The following is a 20345-nucleotide window of genomic DNA, read 5'->3' on the forward strand; positions in this document are numbered from 1 at the left end:
ACATTGTACATATATGCATATACATTTTATATTTATATATATATAAAGGTATGCTATATACGTATGCGTTCCGAGAGTTTAGTGTTGAAATATTTATTAATATGTTATTATAAATTACACTAATGAGCTGTGTGAGAAGAAAAGGAAGGGCGGCGCATCAATTCGCGGGAATCTCACTAGAGGGAAAAGAGCGATCTAAACATACGCGCGCATCTCTGTGGGAATTAAACGGAGAGAACAAAACGAAAAATGGAAAAAACATTTTGGATCGTAGTATAGAGGAATACGGAGTGGCTCCGCGCGGGCTACGCACAGGACCAAATTCCAACATACTCCATTGTACATGTTACAATTAGGCTAAAAAAAAAAAAATATATATACTTAACTTTATATATAACCACCGTACACAATATTATTTTCAATTTACTTCTCGAAAGCTTCGAGTTGCTCCTTATTACACGCACGCTTACACCCGCACGACATTATCAATGCTACCTCCACAAATATTTATCTCAAGTCGAAACTTGACGCTAGAAAAAATGGCGTCGAGTGACCACGTCCTTTTTTTTTTCTTCGAAAAGAAAGATATGTAACTACAAAAACGAAATTCAATCAGGACAGGTGGACAAGAGTTTTGTACAACTCCGGGGAAGAGTTGGTGGTCCATGAATGTGTTAGATTTCTTCCTTTTTTTTTTGTTTGTTGGCATAAACTGAAACTTCTTCGTGTTCTTGTGTTTCCAGTAATAGGTTTAATTTTGCGGTACCCGGACCGCAAACCGTTAGATGTTCTGTGAAACAAAAATTGCAATTTTTTTTCCTTCTTGCTCGAATGTAAATCGATTAGGCCTCCCAGATCTCTTTGTCTCACTCACTTTGGTTAAACGGGACATAAAATTACAATTCTCAGCAGCATCCAGACTTAGAAGATTCGATTGGACGTCCATGCTCTATTTTCACTTTGTTTGCTGGATCGCTCGCTCCGCTCGAGGGTGGGCCCACTCTGAGTTTGATTTCAGCAGCCATTGTCATAAAAGCTTGTTCGACATTCATCGCATTCTTGGCCGATGTTTCCAAAAATGGTATGCCCAGTTGATCCGCATATTCCTATTTAAAAGAAAGCATGAAACGAGAAATTATAATAGGTATAAATAAATTGCACGATATTAAAACAAGTATGCATTATTGCTTACCTTGGCTGTTGTATAGTCGACCACTTTTTTAGTGTGTAGATCACATTTATTGCCGACTAGTAACTTGTTGACGTTATCACAGGCGTAACGATCAATTTCCTCCAACCATTGTTTTACGTTGTTAAAAGTCTCCTGGTCTGTGCAGTCGTAAACAACAATAATACCGTGGGCCCCTCGATAATACGAACTCGTGATTGTCCTGAATCGCTCTTGGCCTGCTGTATCCCAGATTTGCAGCTTTATTGTCTTTCCATCCAGATCGATGGTTCGAATCTTAAAATCCACCCCGATGGTGCTGATGTAACTTTCCGTGTACGTGTCATCGGCGAAACGCAGCAGCAGACAAGACTTCCCAACGCCAGAATCCCCGATTAGGAGCAATTTAAATAAGTAATCGCTGAAACAAAACATTTCAGCTGGTATATTTGTCAACATATATTTTATCATTATTTCTTACAAATCAAAGGAAGGCAGATTGGATGAATTCCCTCGACAGGCAAAATTGCATAAATTTTTGAAACTGAAATGAAGGTCGAGGAGAGGGGTATTCCACGAGTTTTTGATCCTTTTTAAAGTCTCAAACTGACTTAATCGTTGATTACGAAGAAGGATCAAGGTCGATGTCGCGAGGCGAAAGTCTGACGGTGGAAAATATTGAAGTATGGACTATGGATACCAAGAGTGCCATGTTACGGGTAGTAGGGGGAAGGGATGGGTGAATCTGTCAGAAGATTACGACGAGGCTCGAGGAGGATATTTTTCTTCCCTTTTCGTTTCCCTCCCCCTCCCCCCTCCCTCCGCCCACCCCCGCTCTCGAGGAGGGTCCCAGGCGTCGTCCCCGGGGGAGAAACGCGCGTTTGCCTCCCCCGTCACTCTCGTGTCGTCGCTCGATGCGACGATGACGCGTAGCCGATAGATACGATGCACCTTAACGACTCTGCGCAAAAGGAGGTTTACTCACTACTCGGGATTCATCGTGGACATGCTACGCCGGGGACTAGCGTGTCGGATCTGCCTTTCCAGTCTACGGCTCCGAAGGGCTCTCTTCCTCGGCCACGGGACACGGGGCGCAGGGTTTCCTCTCCCAGGTTCCGCGAAAATACGACGAAAAGGAGTTGTAACAATGGCGGTCGCACGGCAACTCCTCCCCGAGCCAACGAATGAGACCACCGCCACTGACGTAATGCCAGAATGGCAGCGCCAGGTTGCTGATCAACCGTCTCCCGCCGGTGGGCCAGCCGTTCGGCCCGGAGACACGGCGGCCTCTTTCCCTTCTTCCTTTTTTTTCTGATCCTCGTCTCGCGGTCCATTCCACTTGTCATCGTCGGAGCGGATACCTCGTCAAGTCGAACAAAACGTAAATTTGCGGAAGGTTACTTTATTTAGTCGAGTCGACGTTTCTGTAAATCTGCCTTAAATTAATATACTTATGTCTCTACGAGAAATATGTGATGATGGGAGAGAGAAGGATAGACCCAGCAAACACCAAGTAACAGTTATATAACTGTTAGTTATAATTTCCTACTCGACAATATAACTGTTACAATGTGTTACATAACTGTTACAATGTGTTGCATAACTGTTACAGTGTGTTACATAACTGTTATATAACTGTTACATGTTAAGTAACAATTATATTGTCGAGTAGGAAATTATAACTAACAATTATACAGGGTAGGCCATTTTAATCTACGCACTGAAATATCTCAAAATCGATAAGTTTAAGACAAAAATGTTTCAGACAAAAGTTGTATGGTTTCGAGGGGGCCATAAGAGGGTACCATTGGTTTGACCTTGAAGAGTTATTTGAAGGTCACATGAAGGTCACCTTCAATTTCTTAAATGGAACACTATATTTTTTATTGCATATTCTTGTAGCTTATCTCAAGAGCTTTCCAAAACACTATAATTAAGTTAGTTTTTATTAAGTACTTTCCGAGTTATGAGGCTTGAAATCATTTCTTAATTTTGCATAAACCATAAAATATCTAGCAAGATATTCATTTTTCGATTATCTTACCTTAATACTTTTATGTACAAAATAATGAGAGGAATCGATTGGTGTAAAGAAAACACATAGTTGTTTTTGAGAAAAAATATGTAATTGTTAATTGCAAATTAACAATTACATATTTTTTCTCAAAAAGGTGACCTTCATGTGACCTTCAAATAACTCTTCAAGGTCAAACCAATGGTACTGTTATGGCCCCCTCGAAACCATACAACTTTTGTCTTAAACTTATGGATTTTGAGATATTTCAGTGCGTAGATTAAAATGGCCTACCCTGTATAACTGTTACTTGGCGTTTGCTGGGAGGGAATTTTTTTTTTACTCGATTGTACGTGGCTTCTAGATTCACGTCTCAAGGATGGTTTCCATGTCAGTAGGATCATCAAATTTTCTGCAACGTTTGAAAGCAAGGATTGTCCACAAACAATGTTATTTTTAAAAAATATCATTCGCATTTTCTAAAAAAATGTTTAAATACGATTTGTTGGGATCTCGTAATAATTTTGATATTTAAGATATATTATGTGGAGATTCATGGAAAGCAGCTTTAGGCTGTGACTATAGTAATAAAAATTCTTTTGTATGCCTTTCGCAGTCTCTCTCTCTCTCTCTCTCTTTCTCTTTCTCTCTCTCTCCCTTGAATATATATTTATATTGTATATAAATGCATACATATATATGGCGTAGATGCACTGGCTTAAATAAGCAAAACAAAGAGTGAAAATGTGCTAGTTTGTTAAATAAAAAATTGTGACTGATTAATCTTATTGTACATTTATCTTTACATGTGTAAAAATATTATATAGAGCTATAGAGTTACTGAAAGCTTCAAAAGATATATATGTGTTCGTTCAACTCTGCTGTACATGATCGAGTTTTATATATTTCTCACAGAATGCGAACTCGAAATTTGTGTGAATACCTAGATTTCAATCATTTAGTATAAAAATACTGAAAAAAGTAAACGTGAGTTACTTAAAAATAACTTGAGATTAACAAAAATACATTAAATAAGCAAGGTTTATTTTCAAGGGTATAATTATATCTTTTTGTTCATCACTTTTAATTTATGTAAATTTGTGCACAGAATCATCATTGATGTCGTCGAATTCTCCAACACGAGCACCTCCCAATGAAGTATTCTTCAGAAATGCCAACGGGAAACGGCTGATACTGAAAGAGAAAGCAAGCTTGAATCTGTCGAGTGCCGACAATATCATAAATTTCTCATTGCGAGGCGAAAAGTATTTTAACGTCAATTTGTGCTTAGCTTTATTCTGTGCAACTCTCATTGTATGGTTCGTACTGTCAAGAACTTTAATTCCTCTCGTTGTATCAGTGTGCGTTTTGACATTGGGATGTAAATCATTTATCACCTCTGCAAAGCAAGGTAATTTTCTTTTATTTTTTTTTTTTACAAAATGGCATCTACAAATTTATTTTATAAGAAATAAAATTGTACATGTATGTTATTTTACAGATACATTGTTGGTTGTAGAATCAGTAGGTGTACACATTGAAAGTAAACAAATCGTGTACATATTGAACAGAGAGTGTGGTAATTTTATAATTACAACATTCTTGTCATGGAACATGATAGAAGATGTATTTATTAATGAAGTCATAAAAGGAGTAAGTTCAGATTTATTTGCCGACAAAATCAAAACTAAGAAATTGAAGACTTATTGGTAAATTATTTTAGCAAAGAGTACTTTATTATCTGACATTTATCATAAAAGAATCAAGTGGTAGACAAGATTCAAGAAAATTAGTTCCATTGTTTCAAGATTTATTACCTGAGAGAAAATGCCTGGAATACATCTACAGACGTTTAGCCAATCTGATTGGCTCAACCCAAAGAAGGAGAACCTTTTAATCATTCCTGGTTCTTATTGGTTATGCTATAAAAAGAACATATACAAGTTTATCTTTAAATATCATCGTACAGTGAAGTAAGATAATGATGTCATCACCTTGTTTTTTTTTGGAAAAATTTAACTTGTACATATTTTCAGAAATCCTATGCAGTTTTCATATGGACGAGAATTATTAAAAATCGTTAGAAGAATTATAAAATGTCACCCGAGTCAGGGTCAACAGTTTAAAACGCCGCATCTTCTTGTCACTTATAGTATCCTTTTTGAGTTATTAATATTCTTTCTCTCAATAAGCAAAGCTATAATTATAAAAGTGTTTCTTTTACCTTGACACTAAAATATAGATCGTACATCTTGGACCCGTCAAGATAAAATATTTGCTATGCTGAAGTTCAAGCAAGGAAGTAATGCTGCAACATTTTCATATGCATTTGTATTAACTATAATGATCTTTCCTTCGTCGAAACACTCATTATTTAGCTTAAAATATCCTATTGTTAAAGAAGCTGATGCAGGTACTACGTTTAAAAATTTAAATGTTCCCTTGGATACCAAAGAGAAAATTACTGAAAATGTTGGTGAAAGTTTAAATGCAACCACAGCTGAAGTACATTTTGTTGATGCAGAATTTCAAGATAATATAAACGAAAATAAGTCTAAGAACTGTAATATTAAAACATGTGAAGAAAACGTGGATCAGCATGCTATTGATCGTGATATAAAAGAACAATCTTTAAAGAGCACAAAGAAAACAGATAAAATTTCTATTGAAAAATTAGATGATGGAAATGAAGAAACAAAATCGATAGCAGTACAAAAATCAAATCAAGAAATACAAAATAGTAGGAGACACAAAATATTTTCTTCACTGGAATCGGGAATGATCAAAGATGATGTTGATAAATGGACATTATCAAATGGATTTGGTTTTTATGAAGATTCAATGGAAAAAAGTATTTGTCCTTTAAATGATAAAAATGTTTTAAATGATAGCAGAAAGATGATCAATGAGACTATTGTAGACTCTGCTAATGTACCAAATCAGTATTTTATTGAGAAAGAAATACAGTGTAACAAGAGGTCAAATTCTTCATTCTCAACCATCAGTCAGCCCCTGCCAAAAAATTTTCGAGCAGAGATAAAGAATGAACACTCCACTCTAGAAGTGATTAAAAGAAATAACAACGAGTCTATACACACAAAATTAAAAGAACATAATAATGAAATAACAAAAACAGACCTAAAATTTGAAAATAACAAGCAACATACTACAGCCTCAATAATTATTGACAATAATTTATCAACAAATAATACGTATAAATCTTACAAATCTCGTAAACAAAAAGGCAGAGAATTCGAGAGAAAGACCATATTCGACGACAAGGTTTTGCGTTCGTCTAACATTACCGATTTAGTAATGGAGGGCTTGATGCTTACTATACGTCAAGATCAGGATAGTGTAGCTGTTATTGAACAAAAAACCAAGTTGGAAATGGATGAAGTATTAGAGAATTCTGAGAAAGTCGAGACAAAAGCTGGAGAAAAGTGTTTGTTAAATTCAAGTCTCCTGAGACTCGAAAACTTGGTAACAATGATCGATTCACCGCGCGAGCATAATGAACAGCAACATAAAACTTGCCATGCAATTTCTAATAGCTTATCGCCGTTTAATAGTTTTCCTAGTGGTACTGTGTATAATTTAGATGTTAATAGTATAGACGAAAAAATGGATAAATTAAATATTCCTGTAAATTATGACAAGCATAACGTTAAAGATTATTTAAATCCATGTGAGTCTCGATGGCAGAATAAATATATTTCTTCTAGTATTAAGAATAATGATGATTGTTCTTCACGAGGAATGATAACAGAAAGAAACAAGCAGTTAATGGAACAGCAAGATGATAATGAGACTAACAAAGAGGATAAAAATAACATTGAAACAGAAAAAGAGAAAAGGAAAGATTTTATTCCTCAAGCTTTTCAACCTACATTAGTTTCATCTGAGGAAAAAAACGGAGGACTGCAAAATAGAGATTTATTGACAGGCAATACAGATGTTGAAGAGACAAACAAGTATGAAATATCTGCGAAAAGATTCTATAATTTTCCATCAAATTCTCTATCAAGTTACTCATCAAGTCCAAGAAGGATGTTTGCAAAGAAGGAAAATTCCATTTCTGAGGATTCTGGTTCGACTAAGTTGCCTCAACAAGAGGCAAATGGTCCAAGAATAATTTCAAACAAGACTATTACCATTGAACAAATGCCACCGGCTCTGCAAAAGGTTTTACGACACACGCGCGGACTTTCTTCGACATCGAATAGCGAGACGTTTCAATGTGAACAAGAAACGCAACATATGGCATTGACAGAGAATGCATTTTCCGAAACAGCCATCTCATTCAAGGATAACGATATGAGTTTGAATACCTCGTCTGTTGAACTTAGAGCTGATTCTGAAGAAATAAAAGGTCACAAGAGTGAATCTTGCTTAACAATCAATAAGGATACTCCAGAGACTAATGAAGATACTAAGACTAATGAAGATACACGTGTGAGTACGAAAGAAAAAACCAACGAAGGTAATCGCACTTCACGAAGAAGTTCGTCGTCGAAGAACGGCTTGCCAAGAAAATTGCAAGACATTACAGAGGACTTTTACTATGACTTATTACATGTACGCAAAAAAGACAATGCTATTCGGCAAAGGTGTCTTAGACGAAGGCAAAGATCTTTGAATAATTCCGACAATATTAAAAATGGCAAAGTACGCATAGAAATGTTAAAATTTATTCAAGATATTACGGAAGGTGCTAGAGTAGTGGTGAGACGGCTTAATATAGACAATAAATCCAATTTGTTGGAGAGAGGATCCACATAGAAGTAGTTTATTATATTGATAAACGTACATACTTTATTGTGTGTGTATCCACAAAATACTGAATACTGCATATACTCGGAATCATAATAGATTGTAAATAAGGTGATTGTAACTTTTAATTTCCAACTTTTTATTCTTATCTTTTAGTCTCAATTCAGCTGATAAATAAATGTGATTGTCATTGGTATAAATTACATACATTTTAAAAATTCTTTCATGTATAATTATTAAGATCTTGCGCGCTCACATATTTATGTTTAATATATAATTTAGTGAAATTATATTTTATATTTAAGTCTCTTTTTATGGTAATATATTTTATATAGAATACACAAATTATATCAAATAAAACAAACAACGTGAATTTATATTTTTCATTTCATAAAATAATTTTTTTTTTCCTTTTTCAAAATTTCATCAAATTTAGATGAAAACTATTGTGATTGTATTATAATATAATTATAGTATTTTTTATGTTTAAAAATATTAATTGTATCTAATACATATGACATTTATACAAATTCTAAAACAGAGCTGAATAATTTAATTAATTTAAAAAAATAACAAAGAGGAGAGACTTTTAACTTGATACATTTGAATTTATTCACTAGAGAATTCCATTTTTACGTCCAATAAAGACGCAAGGAAACAATGTCACTCTTTTGTCGATTCATAATCTATGACTCAAGCTATTACTAATCCTATTGGCTTTCATCTAGTGTCGTCTAGTAAATTTTTTCGCGCATGCGCGATATCAGTTTCACCGAATTTCACGTGAAAAACCTGTCAACCGTCTGGCAACGCTGCTTTCAATGGTTTTATTCTTTCTGTAGAACGGTTAGAACGTGAAAACATGGCTGAGGTAAATTTCCGAAATTTTAATATTAAATCTGAGATAATCTCGCGCATCTATTGCACCAAGCAAAATTGTACTAGTTGTACATTTTACTTAATTATTTATTTATATTAGTAAAACAATATTAATGTACAATAGTTGTATATATTTGGTAAATGTCTCATCTGGTAGCTGAATATTTAACTTTTCCTTTCTCTTAATCTTTTACAGGCAGATGAAACTCAGAAGAAGAAGAGGACCTTCAGGAAGTTCACCTTCCGAGGGGTGGACCTCGATCAGCTGCTGGATATGCCAAAGTAGGATGCACCGAGAGTTGTTTCCTTAAACATAACCTCAATTCAGCTTCAATTTACAAAGAATTACAATTTGTAATTTGTCTCTCTTACACATTTTTTCATTCATAAATTTTAAAGTTAACTAAGCTTTATTTCTATTATTTTAATTATTTTTAATTATTTTAATTACTTTAAATTTAATTATTTTTTTTAAATTATTTTAATTATTTCTATTTATTTGTTTTAAGCTAAATTTATTACATTGTATTTATATCTTCAAAATCTAAATCAAACGATTGAATATAGCGTGAGGAAAAAAAAGGACCTTTTTTCAATGAATAATTGTTTTCCAGTGAGCAGTTGATGGATTTGATGCATGCGAGAGCACGTAGGCGCTTCTCCCATGGTTTGAAAAGGAAATCTATGGCACTTGTCAAAAAGCTGCGCAAAGCGAAGAAGGAAACGCCACCTAATGAAAAGCCTGAAATTGTCAAGACTCATTTGCGCAATATGATCATTGTTCCAGAAATGGTTGGTTCGATTGTGGGCGTGTACAATGGCAAAACCTTCAATCAGGTTGAAATCAAACCAGAAATGATTGGTCATTACCTCGGAGAATTCTCCGTTACGTACAAACCTGTTAAACATGGTAGACCTGGTATCGGTGCTACGCATTCTTCACGATTTATTCCACTCAAGTAAATTGTACTTTTTTTATCAATAAAAATTGTAATGAGTTAATTTTATTGTTTTTACAAATATTGTTTACAAAAATTTACTCGTAACTAGATAAAAATATTCTTGTAATTTCAAGAAAAGTATAAAAATGTGTGAAAGCAAGAAATTTTTTGATTTAGTTTATAAAAAGAAGAAAGATAAGTAACGAATATCACAATTTAATGCTTAAAATATGCATTAAAAAGATGATAGTTTGTGACTATTATACACTCGTTAAATCTTAAACTGTTTAAATATATATTTCATCATCTGCGCATTCATGTGACTCAGGTATATTGCTTTACAATGTGTATATGAAGATTTTACATGTAATACAAGAGAGAAGATTTATTAAATTAATAGGAAATACATTTACTATAAGAGAAGAGTTCAACACTGTGTGCTGAGATGTAAGCAGTATGTTGCTCGTATACCTAGCCATCATTGCTATTACTCTGTTTCATAGCAAAGTAGGCACTTTGAAGCTCCCGAAGATTGCTTTCTAGTGTCGCAACTTCGTCATACTTGCAATCGGCGCGGGCTTGCTTAATGTATGCTCGAAGATTGCTCATTTGTTCAATTATTGGATCCATAGAGGAAGACATGATGGATGTGACATTGGACGGACCCCAACCTTGAGACTGAGTCACAACTGTCGGTGCCTAAAAAAAATTTTTTTATGTCAAAATTATGAAATTTCTAATTTAACTACATCATCAATCAATTAGTCAATCAACTTGTATTTCAAACTCAATCTTCTTTATTAATTTTTTTTTTTTTAAGAAATTTTAAACAATATATATCTTGTATTTTGAAAATCTTAAGTTTATAGTATATGTTTTACACAAAAGAAAGTACAAAATATCAAATTGAAGATTAGATTTTTGCGATTTAGCATGATTTAGAATTAAATTTTTTAATTCTGTTACATGCTTTGTTAGTACAAATTACCTGGTTGACTTTCATGGAAGGACTATTATCTAAATTCCATGTATCTCTCTTGCGCTGTTCCTTCGACTTTTCTCGTTGCTCTTCTTCCAATTGTCGCTCGTACGCTATTCGGGCTTCTATTCTTTTCTGACGTTCCTCTCGTAAAGCTACATATTCTTCTACCGAAGATAAAGGTTGTAGAGTTAATAACTCTTCCTTTAAAAATATCATTGCCGATGTTCTAACCATCTGATATAGACGCAATTCTTGTCCCTGCATCTCCTGCGGATCTTGCACGTCTTTTTTCGCGCCGAGGATGAGAATCTTTTTGCTGGTTGCATCTATATTTTCTCCCAACTTTGCCAACTTGACTCGCAACGATTGAGCGTCCTCCACATCGTACGTAGTCTCTCCTTCTCTAAAATAATTTCCCAAAATAGTTTTCAATGCATTTCTGATATATTAATTATTTTTTGTATATTTATGTGTGCGATACAAGTTTGCATGTTAGTTAAATAATTTTTCTAATGTAATATCTCGTGCATTTAATATGAATGTTATCTTAAACATGATGTATAAAAGTTCACATACTGTAACGATTCCCACATTTTGTTGTACATTGCTAAATGCTGCGAGGCTTCGCTCATGTACCCCCGCATTTTCTCGTAAAACTCACAAACAATCGGTTTTGCGAACTGCTTGGCCTTTTGCATTTCTCTCGCATCGAGTAAATTTATACAATGAGTACAAACTCTAAAGTGCTGCTCACCGCTAGCCGGATCATTGACTAATGATAAGACACTGTTCAAGCTACCATTGGAGGGTGAGCGTGCCAACTTTGTGAGACCAATGCCCGCCCGTACTATTCTCTCAGAGAGAGCTCCTTCCGACGTAGAGGACAGAGTAGAATCGTCTTGTATAGACACAGGACTAGTCATTTTTCCTACAAAAAGGAAAATACTTGTTTTTGTCAGATGTAACTTTGGAAACCTTTCTGTATCATCAATGTTATATGTATCTTACATACGTGCGTCACCTAGAGAGAGAAATACTGTACAATTATGGCACATGACTGCTCCACAAAGTCTGCAGTGATGTTTTCGTCTCGCCAAGTGGAAACTCTTTGCACAATTAGGGCACAATTTCACATCCTTCTCGTCAATCCATGGCACGATAGCTCGTTCGTGAACTGTTAATTTTTATTTAGATTACATTTCTATTATACACGCTATAAGGGTTTCCTTTTATATATATATATATTTTTACCTTTTCTATCGACAGGATCCGATGGTAAATTATTTAATAATTTATCTAGCCTTATAAGAAGTTTATTCGTTTCATAAGCATATCTCTCTAATCGAGCGTTTCTTACGTTCTTAAAGTACTTTGTGTGAGTTGTAATTGCACCTAGTTTTTAAAAATTAGTCACATGAGATGATATATTTGTTCCAGTTTTTAACAATAATAAATCAATAAATTAAAGCTTCTACTTCCTAGTCTTGTCTGTTTATTTGCAAATAATGTAGAATATATTTGCACCTATTTCTTGTGGTCCCCAGTTAATTTCAGGACTTCTTCTCTTGTCCTGTGAAACTGAACTCTGAAACGTCTCTGGTATATCGTCCTGTTTCAGAATCTTTTTCTTGGCTTTGCCAAACAAATCTGCAACACGCAAACTCTGTGATATTCATTTCGCATACATTTCATTGACTTGTAGTACAACTTTGTGCACTTCTTCTTTGACAAAATAATAAGATAAAAAAACGAAAAGAGTCACGTATACCTTTCAACGATTTTAGAATTTCAGGATCATCATTATGAACCTCCTCGAAGTGCTTGGTCAAGTGATTGGGTGCCTTGAAATCGGTCATGCATATAGGGCATATAAATCCCTCCAGCACTTCACCGTTGCCGGCCATCACGAGGCTGAGATATTCTCGGGATTCACAATCCTTTTTTTTTTTAGTATCCTTTGATCACGTTCACCGGTTCCACATTACGTTCTAACGTAGGCGTTTCTCCAATAATTCGGGAGAACCGTGTCTCGCAGACCCTCGTAGACGGCCATATTGAACAGCTGATAGAAATGTCAAACGCGTTAACCTCGTGTTATCGAGGACGAGCATCTGGGCTGGCTCAGTTTTTATCAAATGCGTACGATATTTATGTAGATTGAATGATATCGTATAACGAGCAGTATTTTAAAATATCTCTGTTACAACTCTTATAGTGTATTTCCGTCCCTCAATCCTTACTGAAAGAAACTTGACATTTCCGTTCGAAATCAATGATCCTTGTCCAAGTTAAAAATAAGATTAATATCTCAATCAATCAATTATTTTATCAGTTACTCTATAAAAGACTAGATATGCTCACAAGAATGATGTTTATCATTTGAATTATAAATGGAGTTTTTTAAATAAAAAAAGAATTTTAATTTTTTAATTATTTGAGCCATATCTCTAATTATTAAAAATTTATTTATCTAAATAATATATTTATTTTTTAATTACTTATATAAAGAAAAAAAAATAAAAATAAAAAAATAAATAAAAATAAAAATAATATAATTATTTTTTAATTACTTATATATCTCGTATATCTCTTGTAAGAAACATAGAAAAAACCTGAAAAATTGTATACCTTACATTATATACCCATTATATGATCGATATTTATCAATATTCTTAAAAGCATAGAAAGGAAACCATAAATTATATTTTTATGTATTTATTTATCTTATATATATATATATATATATATATATATATATCCCAGGACATTTACATAAATTAGTATATGTACGGCTCAATAACACAGATATAATAGGGATCTCATACAAATGTTAAAAAATGAAGGTGTTATACAAGTGCTCGCTCTATAACAGCATTGAATTCAGACAAACTTACAGGTCATCCTTTCCAATTCCTTCAAAAATTCCTCCTCACACATTATACAACCAAACACATTGCTTTAGTAAAAACAGTATGTATAAAAATTATATTATTAATAAATCAGTGCTTTATACAATATTATATATGTATCACGTCCAAATTAACAATCTCATATGACCTGTTGTATTTTTGGCAGGAAATATGAATTCTTTACATTACGTTTGTATATACCAGATCAATTAATTTAATTTTATAAAATCACAAAAAGTGCGTCAGTGCGATAGACATTTCGTTAAAACAAATATATCCATTATATAAAATCATTTTGTAACAAAATTATGTGCGATATAAAATTATACGCGTAATATAAATTAAATATAAATAAGCCCAAAACGAGATAAAGAAATTGTGCATTACAGCGTGTCTTAAATCAACCGTCTTTCAAGGTTGCAGTCCATATTTCGTCTTACGTTTTATACACATTATACTAATATATACATAATATTTTGTGTATGTATTAAATACAGTAACAATTATTGACTTAATGCATATATACCAATGTATATGATGTTTAATTTACAGTACATATTGTCAATGATGATTGCTGTTACTGTTTCATTCATTTAGTTCAATATTATCAATATTAAAAGCGCGTTAAAATCAAGGCAAGATAATTCAACTTTACTCAGACGCATGCAAATTTGCCCAAAATATGTTTATAGAGTATAAAGTTAACTGTATATTTATTTAATAATATATAAATGCAAGTTAGAAAAAGAAATATATATTTTATAGCAAGTCCAATGTGTGCCTTTGATATAAAAGATTACTTTTAGAGTCTCACGCAGTCATAATGCAACTGTTTTACGACATCCTTGTATCGCATACTTTTTCTTTCCATCTGGATCCAATGCTCACTTAACATATTAATGATGGTAGTGGACGGAGTGGAGGAATGTGCAGGCAAACACAGAGAGGACTAAGTACCAAGTACACTAAATATACTATAAATGAGATCTCTTAAATCGCGCGCTTGTGCTTATTGAAAAGAAAAAAAGAATTTCTCTACGCCACAAGATATAAACAAAGTTCGGGCAAATTAAAAGAATCAGAAATATTTCCCTTCAAAATTTCCTCGGCGTAAAAACCATTTAAATCACAAGATCGACGTCAGCAGCATCACATGCCACGACTCGAGGAAGTCGGAGAGACGACAGCCGATCTTAAACGAAACGAGGCAATTTGCAAAATCGCTAAGTTACAGTAAACTCATTCGGGAACGCGTTAGATTTATACAATCGAAGCGACAAATCACGAGTGTGTTGCAACGACCCCGGGTCGCTTCACTCAACCTTGAATCTGATTAGCGATGGTGCTGGATCCAACGGAGACGGACGGCGGGCTCGCCGAGTCTTGCATTAGCGTATGCGTTTCCTCCTCTTGATCGGAGAGCGGCACGGCCGGTAGGTCGTGCGAGCCGGCTTGCTTCATCTTCAGCTGACTCGGCACCTCAGTGAGTACTGGCCCGTACTGCGAAGTGGAACCCACCAGCAAGTCAGTCGATGGATTCAAACCGCCCAACATCTTTCCTCATAGCAACGCGTATACACATAAGATAAAGAAACGAGACGTACAAAACGTACCAGAGAGCGGATGGCTTCCGGTTGAAATAAAATCATAGGCGCAAAATACATCTGAGGTATTGAACGCTGAACTGAACTTGGGTCTTACCTGACCACTGCCGCCAGCCATGCCGTTCCTCGGCGACTTGCTGCGGCGGAAGAAGGTGAGCCAGACCCAGATTAAGCCGAGTAACACCCCTAGCAGCATCATTCCCGCGCCCAAGGCCACGGAACCGCTCCCCGCGTCCTCCATCTGTTGCGGCACATTTGTGGCCATCGTTGTATGATCCCCAGACTTTACCTGGACAATCGAATTCATTTGTACCTCCTGATACCCATACAAATCTACAAACGCAGGCAAATTTATACACTTTGATTAGGCACGAGATGATCATAGACATATACGATAAGTTCCAGAAATGGTAGAAATGGCATCACCTCGACGAGGGTCGCGATTTTACCTCCTGCTTCCTCGATTGCGATGAGTCCGCGCAGACGAGGCTGACGAGCATCGTCGTGAGGCCGGCGACGAAGAAGCAGAGGGCGACCGACAGCAGCACCCACTCGAGCCACTTCCTCGAGCTGAGCTTGTGCCTGGACATGATGCGCCAGAAGCCGTGCCTTAGGCCGCCGCCACCGCCGCCGCCTGTCCCGTCGCCGCCGCTGTCATACGTGTAGCCGACTGTCGTCGGCTGGTAGACGGCCCCGCTGTCTGGCATGTCCTCGCGCGAGATGTACGCAATCTTTCCGCTTGGCGTGCTCGACCAGGAGGGTCGCGATCGCTCGCGACGAGGGAGACGGGGGGGCCTCTCGTCGATCGGGTCGTTTTTTTCTTCTCTGATGGACACGCTTTTTGTGGATTTCCTTTCTCGTTCTCGTTCTCTGTCTCTCTCTCTCTCTCTTATTCGTGGCAGAGAGCAATGTGGCTGCACCCGCGTGTTTGTACGATACGCGCAATTCCGGCTACAAGTAAGGAATGCGTCGTATGTCGTATTTATACGCGCGCGCACTGACGCATTCGATGCGTCCAACTTGCGCAAAATGCCTCCAATTACATGTCTGTCTTGTTTTGCTTTTTTTTTTTCTCGAATATATAATTAGTATGTATGTAATCATTCTTCCTTCTTGTGCTCTAGTTTCTCTTATTTAATCTAGTTAGACTTGGTTTATTTAATTTTCTCCGTGTTTTTATTATATTGTAAAGTTTATATAAATTGTTTATCATATTGTAAATTTCCACTAAATTTTAGATTGCTAAATTATATATTAAAAATTTTTATTATATATTGTATTTTATTATATAAATATTATAATAAAATTTATAATAAATATATAATAAATTATATTATAAATTTGTATTATATATTTTATTATATAACGTTTTATTATATATATAATAAGATTTATCATATTATATTATTATAATTATTATTATATATAATTAATTATTTATATCATTATATAAAAAAGTCTTATTATATATATAATAAAATATTTAAATATATATATTTTCCCCTGTGTTGAGAGGATAGAGTCTATATTTTTTCTCTTATAAAACACATGATTTAGAAAGTAAATTATGTGTATATCAATTATACTCTTGATTATTTCTATGTGGATTTCGATTTTAAAGATGACAAAAGAAACCTAAAAATATATTACACGAAAATAAATGAATCAATTATTTACAATCAAGCATTCATTTCTGATTGAATTTCTTTTTTTTTTTACAGAGAATATTCAACTGTGATTGGCTGATTCGCCCAAATTTTTTCATTCATCTCCGAGATTAGAGACCATGCGATATATAAAATTATTATAATTATTATTATTCTCGAATAAATCGATTTTAAAAATTTGTTTTGGATATGTGTGCATTTAAATTTAAATACCATTTGTGTTGCAAAATATATATGTATTATAAGTATAAACATGTATGATGACATAAATTATGAATTATATTTTCTAATTATGTTATAAATAATAATATGAACACTACAAGAATAAGAAGATATATTCTAAGAATATAATTCATCTTTTTGTCGGAACGAATAAAGTTCGTTCACGTTACATGTATTTATGTTTGTCATCTTTATACAGAAAAAGCTCTATACAGCTTTATACCTCATCTTTATACAGAAAAAGCTTTAGTGGCAAAATATAAGCGTAATATCAATATGATCAAAATCATCTAATGCATTATATATATATATATATATATATATATATATATATATATATATAACAATTATGTACATACTTAATATTAATTAATTTTAACTTGTATCTATATTTTTAATATTAACTTTCACTTTCTGAATAATTTGAACTATCTTCAATACTTATTGTACACGGAATGTATTCCTGTCCGGATTCCTGAAAAGATTAAACATAAATTGTAGCAATAAAAATGAGAATTAATTTGCTATTTTAATTAGCAAAATTATCACTAAACAATACTTGACATACTGCATTCACAATAATTTGTCTTCCTTCTTCGAAATTCAACTGCTCCATTCCCTCTGTTGCCAAGATTATTACAGAATCTTCAGGCATATTATTCTCATCTATATAAGTTATAGGTATCTCTGAAGAAACCTATACATATGTACAATTAGATGGCAAAATACCATTAAATTTCAACCTAATAGAGTTTATAATTTGCAGTAGATACATTACCTCACAATAGCTAAAACTGGAGTCTTCCTGTATTTTTATCTCAGTATCGTGCTGTGGCATATTAATCACATGTTGTTGTCGCTTTTTTACGTTTGACAGTCTTCCCATTTTTTTCCCCTCTTGTTGAAGTCTTCGCCATATCGTAGTTTTCGGAATATGGTATGTCATAGATGCTGCAGCTTGCGACATTTTGCCACCCTTGCAAGCAGCCACAGCTTCTTCTAATCGCGACTTTTTCAATTCCTCATTTTCCGTTTTGCGTTTCTTCCAAAACGACAAGGGCAATTTACCTTGATCTACCAGACGTGCTTTATCTCTAAACAATGTAGTCTTTGGTATCTATTAAATTAAATTTGACCAATCATTGAAATTAATTGCAAACGAGATAAATTTAAAGAGACAAAGAAAAGAGAAAATAATTGAAACAAAACTCACTTTAAATTCTAGAGCAACTTTTGTCAGATTCTCCCCTCTTTCCAAAGCTTTAACAGCAGCCTCTCGTGTATCCAAAGCATATGACCTCTTTGTCTCAGGACGTAAAATCTGATAACCCTCCTTTTGTATGCGTCTCCATAACACAGTTTTAGGAATTCTAAACATTTCTGATGCATGTTGTAAGCTTGAACCACCTATAATACACAACAAAAGTATAAATGATTTGTATAATTGATAATGAATGACATGTACACAAATATATATGTTGGAATGTGTAATATATCAAATTTAAAATAAAAAGAACACTAACTGATTACAGCAGTTATTGCTGCACTCATACATTCTGCAGGATACCCGTTTCTTGATGCATTTAAATGTATACCTAATGCTTTTGCTCGCATGTACAGGGTCGAGCGTGGTATATTGTGCTTAGTAGCAGCTTCTATTAAAGTTTGTCCTAATTTTAAATCATTAATTGCAGAAGCCAACATGTCGTCACTGTAATCTCTCTTTGCGGTTTCGCGGCGACGTTTCTTCTTCTTATTTGAAATGCAATTTTCAATGGTGCTTTGCGCATGCAAGTCATTCTCTAAAGATCCAACTGCATTTTCTTCAATTTTATCTACTTCTGTGACAGTTTCTTCCGTAGAATCTTTTATACTTTTAATAGCTTTTTCTTCAAACCCATTTATCTATTGAAAATATATAATGAAACAATTATACATTTTCTAAATTTTTGATGATACAATATACCATAAGCTTTTGTAGCAAGTTAAAATTCAGAAGCTCTAGTTTACAGGACACAATTAACAGTAAACAATAATTTGACACTAACATCGACAAGTCCACTTATTTTTAGCGACTGTGCAGCCTCGAGTAAGCTATTAATATTATCTACAGGAATCCGAACTTCGCCATGGTAAATAAATTCAATAATCGATTTTATATCTTCAGGTGATATGCCACTCAGAATAATCGTCGGATAATCTTCTGTCACTTGACTGAGAACTTCCTGTAAATTATACAATATTAATGTTACAATAATTAGAGTATATATTAATATCATTATGTTAATATATTGTTATACTATTGTATAATGCATTATATATAGGGAGGCAACAAAATAAATCTCAGAGAAAATGATAATTTCTGCTCAATCATGCATTTACTATTGCTGTTATTAAATGTGCAATGACCAATTGTATTTCCAAAATATTGATAGAGATAAAATATAACAGTCGTGGAATTATTGAGATGATTATAATTATTACTATAATTATATTATTATATTATTTTATTTTTATTATGTGTTCTTATTATGTTATTATTTTTGTTTTCTTTTATTGTATGTTTTATATCTATTATATATTTATATGTAAATAATATATAAAAATATTTAATATTAAATATTCAATTATTTATATTAAATATTCAATTATTTTATATTAAATATTCAATTATTTAATATAATATTAAATAATAATATAATAAAATATATACAATATATAACAAAAATAATAATATAACATTAAATTATTTAATATATTTAACAATATATAATAATATTATGATACTAATATACATAATATACATTTTACATCTATTATATATTTTACTACAATTATTATTAATATCCCCAAATTCGAGGCAAACAATTTGTTTACTTGAAACAAAGTGCTGCAAGCGCACAATACGATACGATGCGCGTGAATACGATGCCCAGCTGCGGACAGAGTGACGTCTACCATGCAGTCCTCCTCCAGAAGCTGTCTCACGACATCGGACAGGTGATTCTGATAATCGCTCCATTTAAAGCGATAACTCTGATTGACTTTACGCTGGTCGGCGACGTCAGTCATGTCGTTTCAGTTTTTCGTTTCCTTCCTCCAAAATTCCTCGAGACGAATGGAATCCGGAATGGGAATGTGTATAAGATCGCGTATACGAGATGGGCAACTCCATTCGTCATCTGG

General features: G+C 33.8%; 6 protein-coding genes across 13 annotated transcripts; 2 read left to right on the forward strand and 4 right to left on the reverse strand.

Annotated features, from left to right (window-relative positions):
* Positions 1–77: 77 nt before the first annotated feature.
* Rab1 (RAS oncogene family member Rab1) lies at positions 78–2382 on the reverse strand. The gene is made up of 4 exons (XM_083079932.1): positions 2154–2382; positions 1193–1589; positions 875–1106; positions 78–790 (listed from the first exon to the last, which is right to left on the reverse strand). The coding sequence occupies exons 1-3, from the start codon at positions 2174–2176 to the stop codon at positions 906–908; spliced, it is 621 nt and encodes a 206-aa protein (XP_082936058.1). The 5' UTR covers positions 2177–2382; the 3' UTR covers positions 78–790; positions 875–905.
* Positions 2020–8176, forward strand: LOC145960430 (uncharacterized). Of its 5 annotated transcripts, none has more exons than XM_083079897.1 (7): positions 2020–2549; positions 3547–4169; positions 4291–4593; positions 4684–4835; positions 4906–5155; positions 5219–5334; positions 5425–8176. In XM_083079897.1, exons 5-7 carry the CDS (start codon positions 5010–5012, stop codon positions 7962–7964), a joined length of 2802 nt encoding a protein of 933 aa, XP_082936023.1. In that variant the 5' UTR covers positions 2020–2549; positions 3547–4169; positions 4291–4593; positions 4684–4835; positions 4906–5009; the 3' UTR covers positions 7965–8176. The 5 variants fall into 5 exon arrangements, with proteins under 5 accessions (XP_082936023.1, XP_082936024.1, XP_082936026.1 ...); XM_083079898.1 differs by having other exon boundaries at positions 4098–4169; XM_083079899.1 differs by lacking the exon at positions 2020–2549 and adding an exon at positions 2577–2594 and having other exon boundaries at positions 4098–4169.
* Positions 8177–8719: 543 nt separating this feature from the next.
* Positions 8720–9836, forward strand: Rps15 (ribosomal protein S15). The gene is made up of 3 exons (XM_083079935.1): positions 8720–8826; positions 9031–9116; positions 9449–9836. The coding sequence occupies exons 1-3, from the start codon at positions 8818–8820 to the stop codon at positions 9795–9797; spliced, it is 444 nt and encodes a 147-aa protein (XP_082936061.1). The 5' UTR covers positions 8720–8817; the 3' UTR covers positions 9798–9836.
* A 309-nt stretch (positions 9837–10145) lies between these two features.
* Rbsn-5 (Rabenosyn-5) lies at positions 10146–13013 on the reverse strand. The gene is made up of 7 exons (XM_083079933.1): positions 12526–13013; positions 12282–12404; positions 12009–12149; positions 11770–11931; positions 11334–11685; positions 10764–11160; positions 10146–10474 (listed from the first exon to the last, which is right to left on the reverse strand). The coding sequence occupies exons 1-7, from the start codon at positions 12659–12661 to the stop codon at positions 10247–10249; spliced, it is 1539 nt and encodes a 512-aa protein (XP_082936059.1). The 5' UTR covers positions 12662–13013; the 3' UTR covers positions 10146–10246.
* A 443-nt stretch (positions 13014–13456) lies between these two features.
* Positions 13457–16448, reverse strand: LOC145960622 (uncharacterized). Of its 2 annotated transcripts, none has more exons than XM_083080223.1 (3): positions 15720–16448; positions 15368–15559; positions 13457–15166 (listed from the first exon to the last, which is right to left on the reverse strand). In XM_083080223.1, the coding sequence occupies exons 1-3, from the start codon at positions 15975–15977 to the stop codon at positions 14984–14986; spliced, it is 633 nt and encodes a 210-aa protein (XP_082936349.1). In that variant the 5' UTR covers positions 15978–16448; the 3' UTR covers positions 13457–14983. The 2 variants fall into 2 exon arrangements, with proteins under 2 accessions (XP_082936349.1, XP_082936348.1); XM_083080222.1 differs by having other exon boundaries at positions 13457–15220; positions 15720–16443.
* A 704-nt stretch (positions 16449–17152) lies between these two features.
* Positions 17153–20333, reverse strand: LOC145960621 (uncharacterized). 3 transcript variants are annotated; one of them, XM_083080221.1, is made up of 7 exons: positions 20037–20333; positions 19208–19384; positions 18755–19064; positions 18373–18566; positions 17938–18276; positions 17719–17856; positions 17153–17634 (listed from the first exon to the last, which is right to left on the reverse strand). In XM_083080221.1, the coding sequence occupies exons 1-7, from the start codon at positions 20229–20231 to the stop codon at positions 17560–17562; spliced, it is 1428 nt and encodes a 475-aa protein (XP_082936347.1). In that variant the 5' UTR covers positions 20232–20333; the 3' UTR covers positions 17153–17559. The 3 variants fall into 3 exon arrangements, with proteins under 3 accessions (XP_082936347.1, XP_082936345.1, XP_082936346.1); XM_083080219.1 differs by having other exon boundaries at positions 18683–19064; positions 20037–20330; XM_083080220.1 differs by having other exon boundaries at positions 17728–17856; positions 18683–19064; positions 20037–20328.
* Positions 20334–20345: the final 12 nt, after the last annotated feature.

The sequence above is a fragment of the Camponotus vicinus genome, unplaced genomic scaffold, assembly GCF_025532165.1.
Source record: "Camponotus vicinus isolate PSW18456_S1 unplaced genomic scaffold, iyCamVici1.0 SCAF_10, whole genome shotgun sequence".
NCBI lineage: Eukaryota > Metazoa > Arthropoda > Insecta > Hymenoptera > Formicidae > Camponotus > Camponotus vicinus.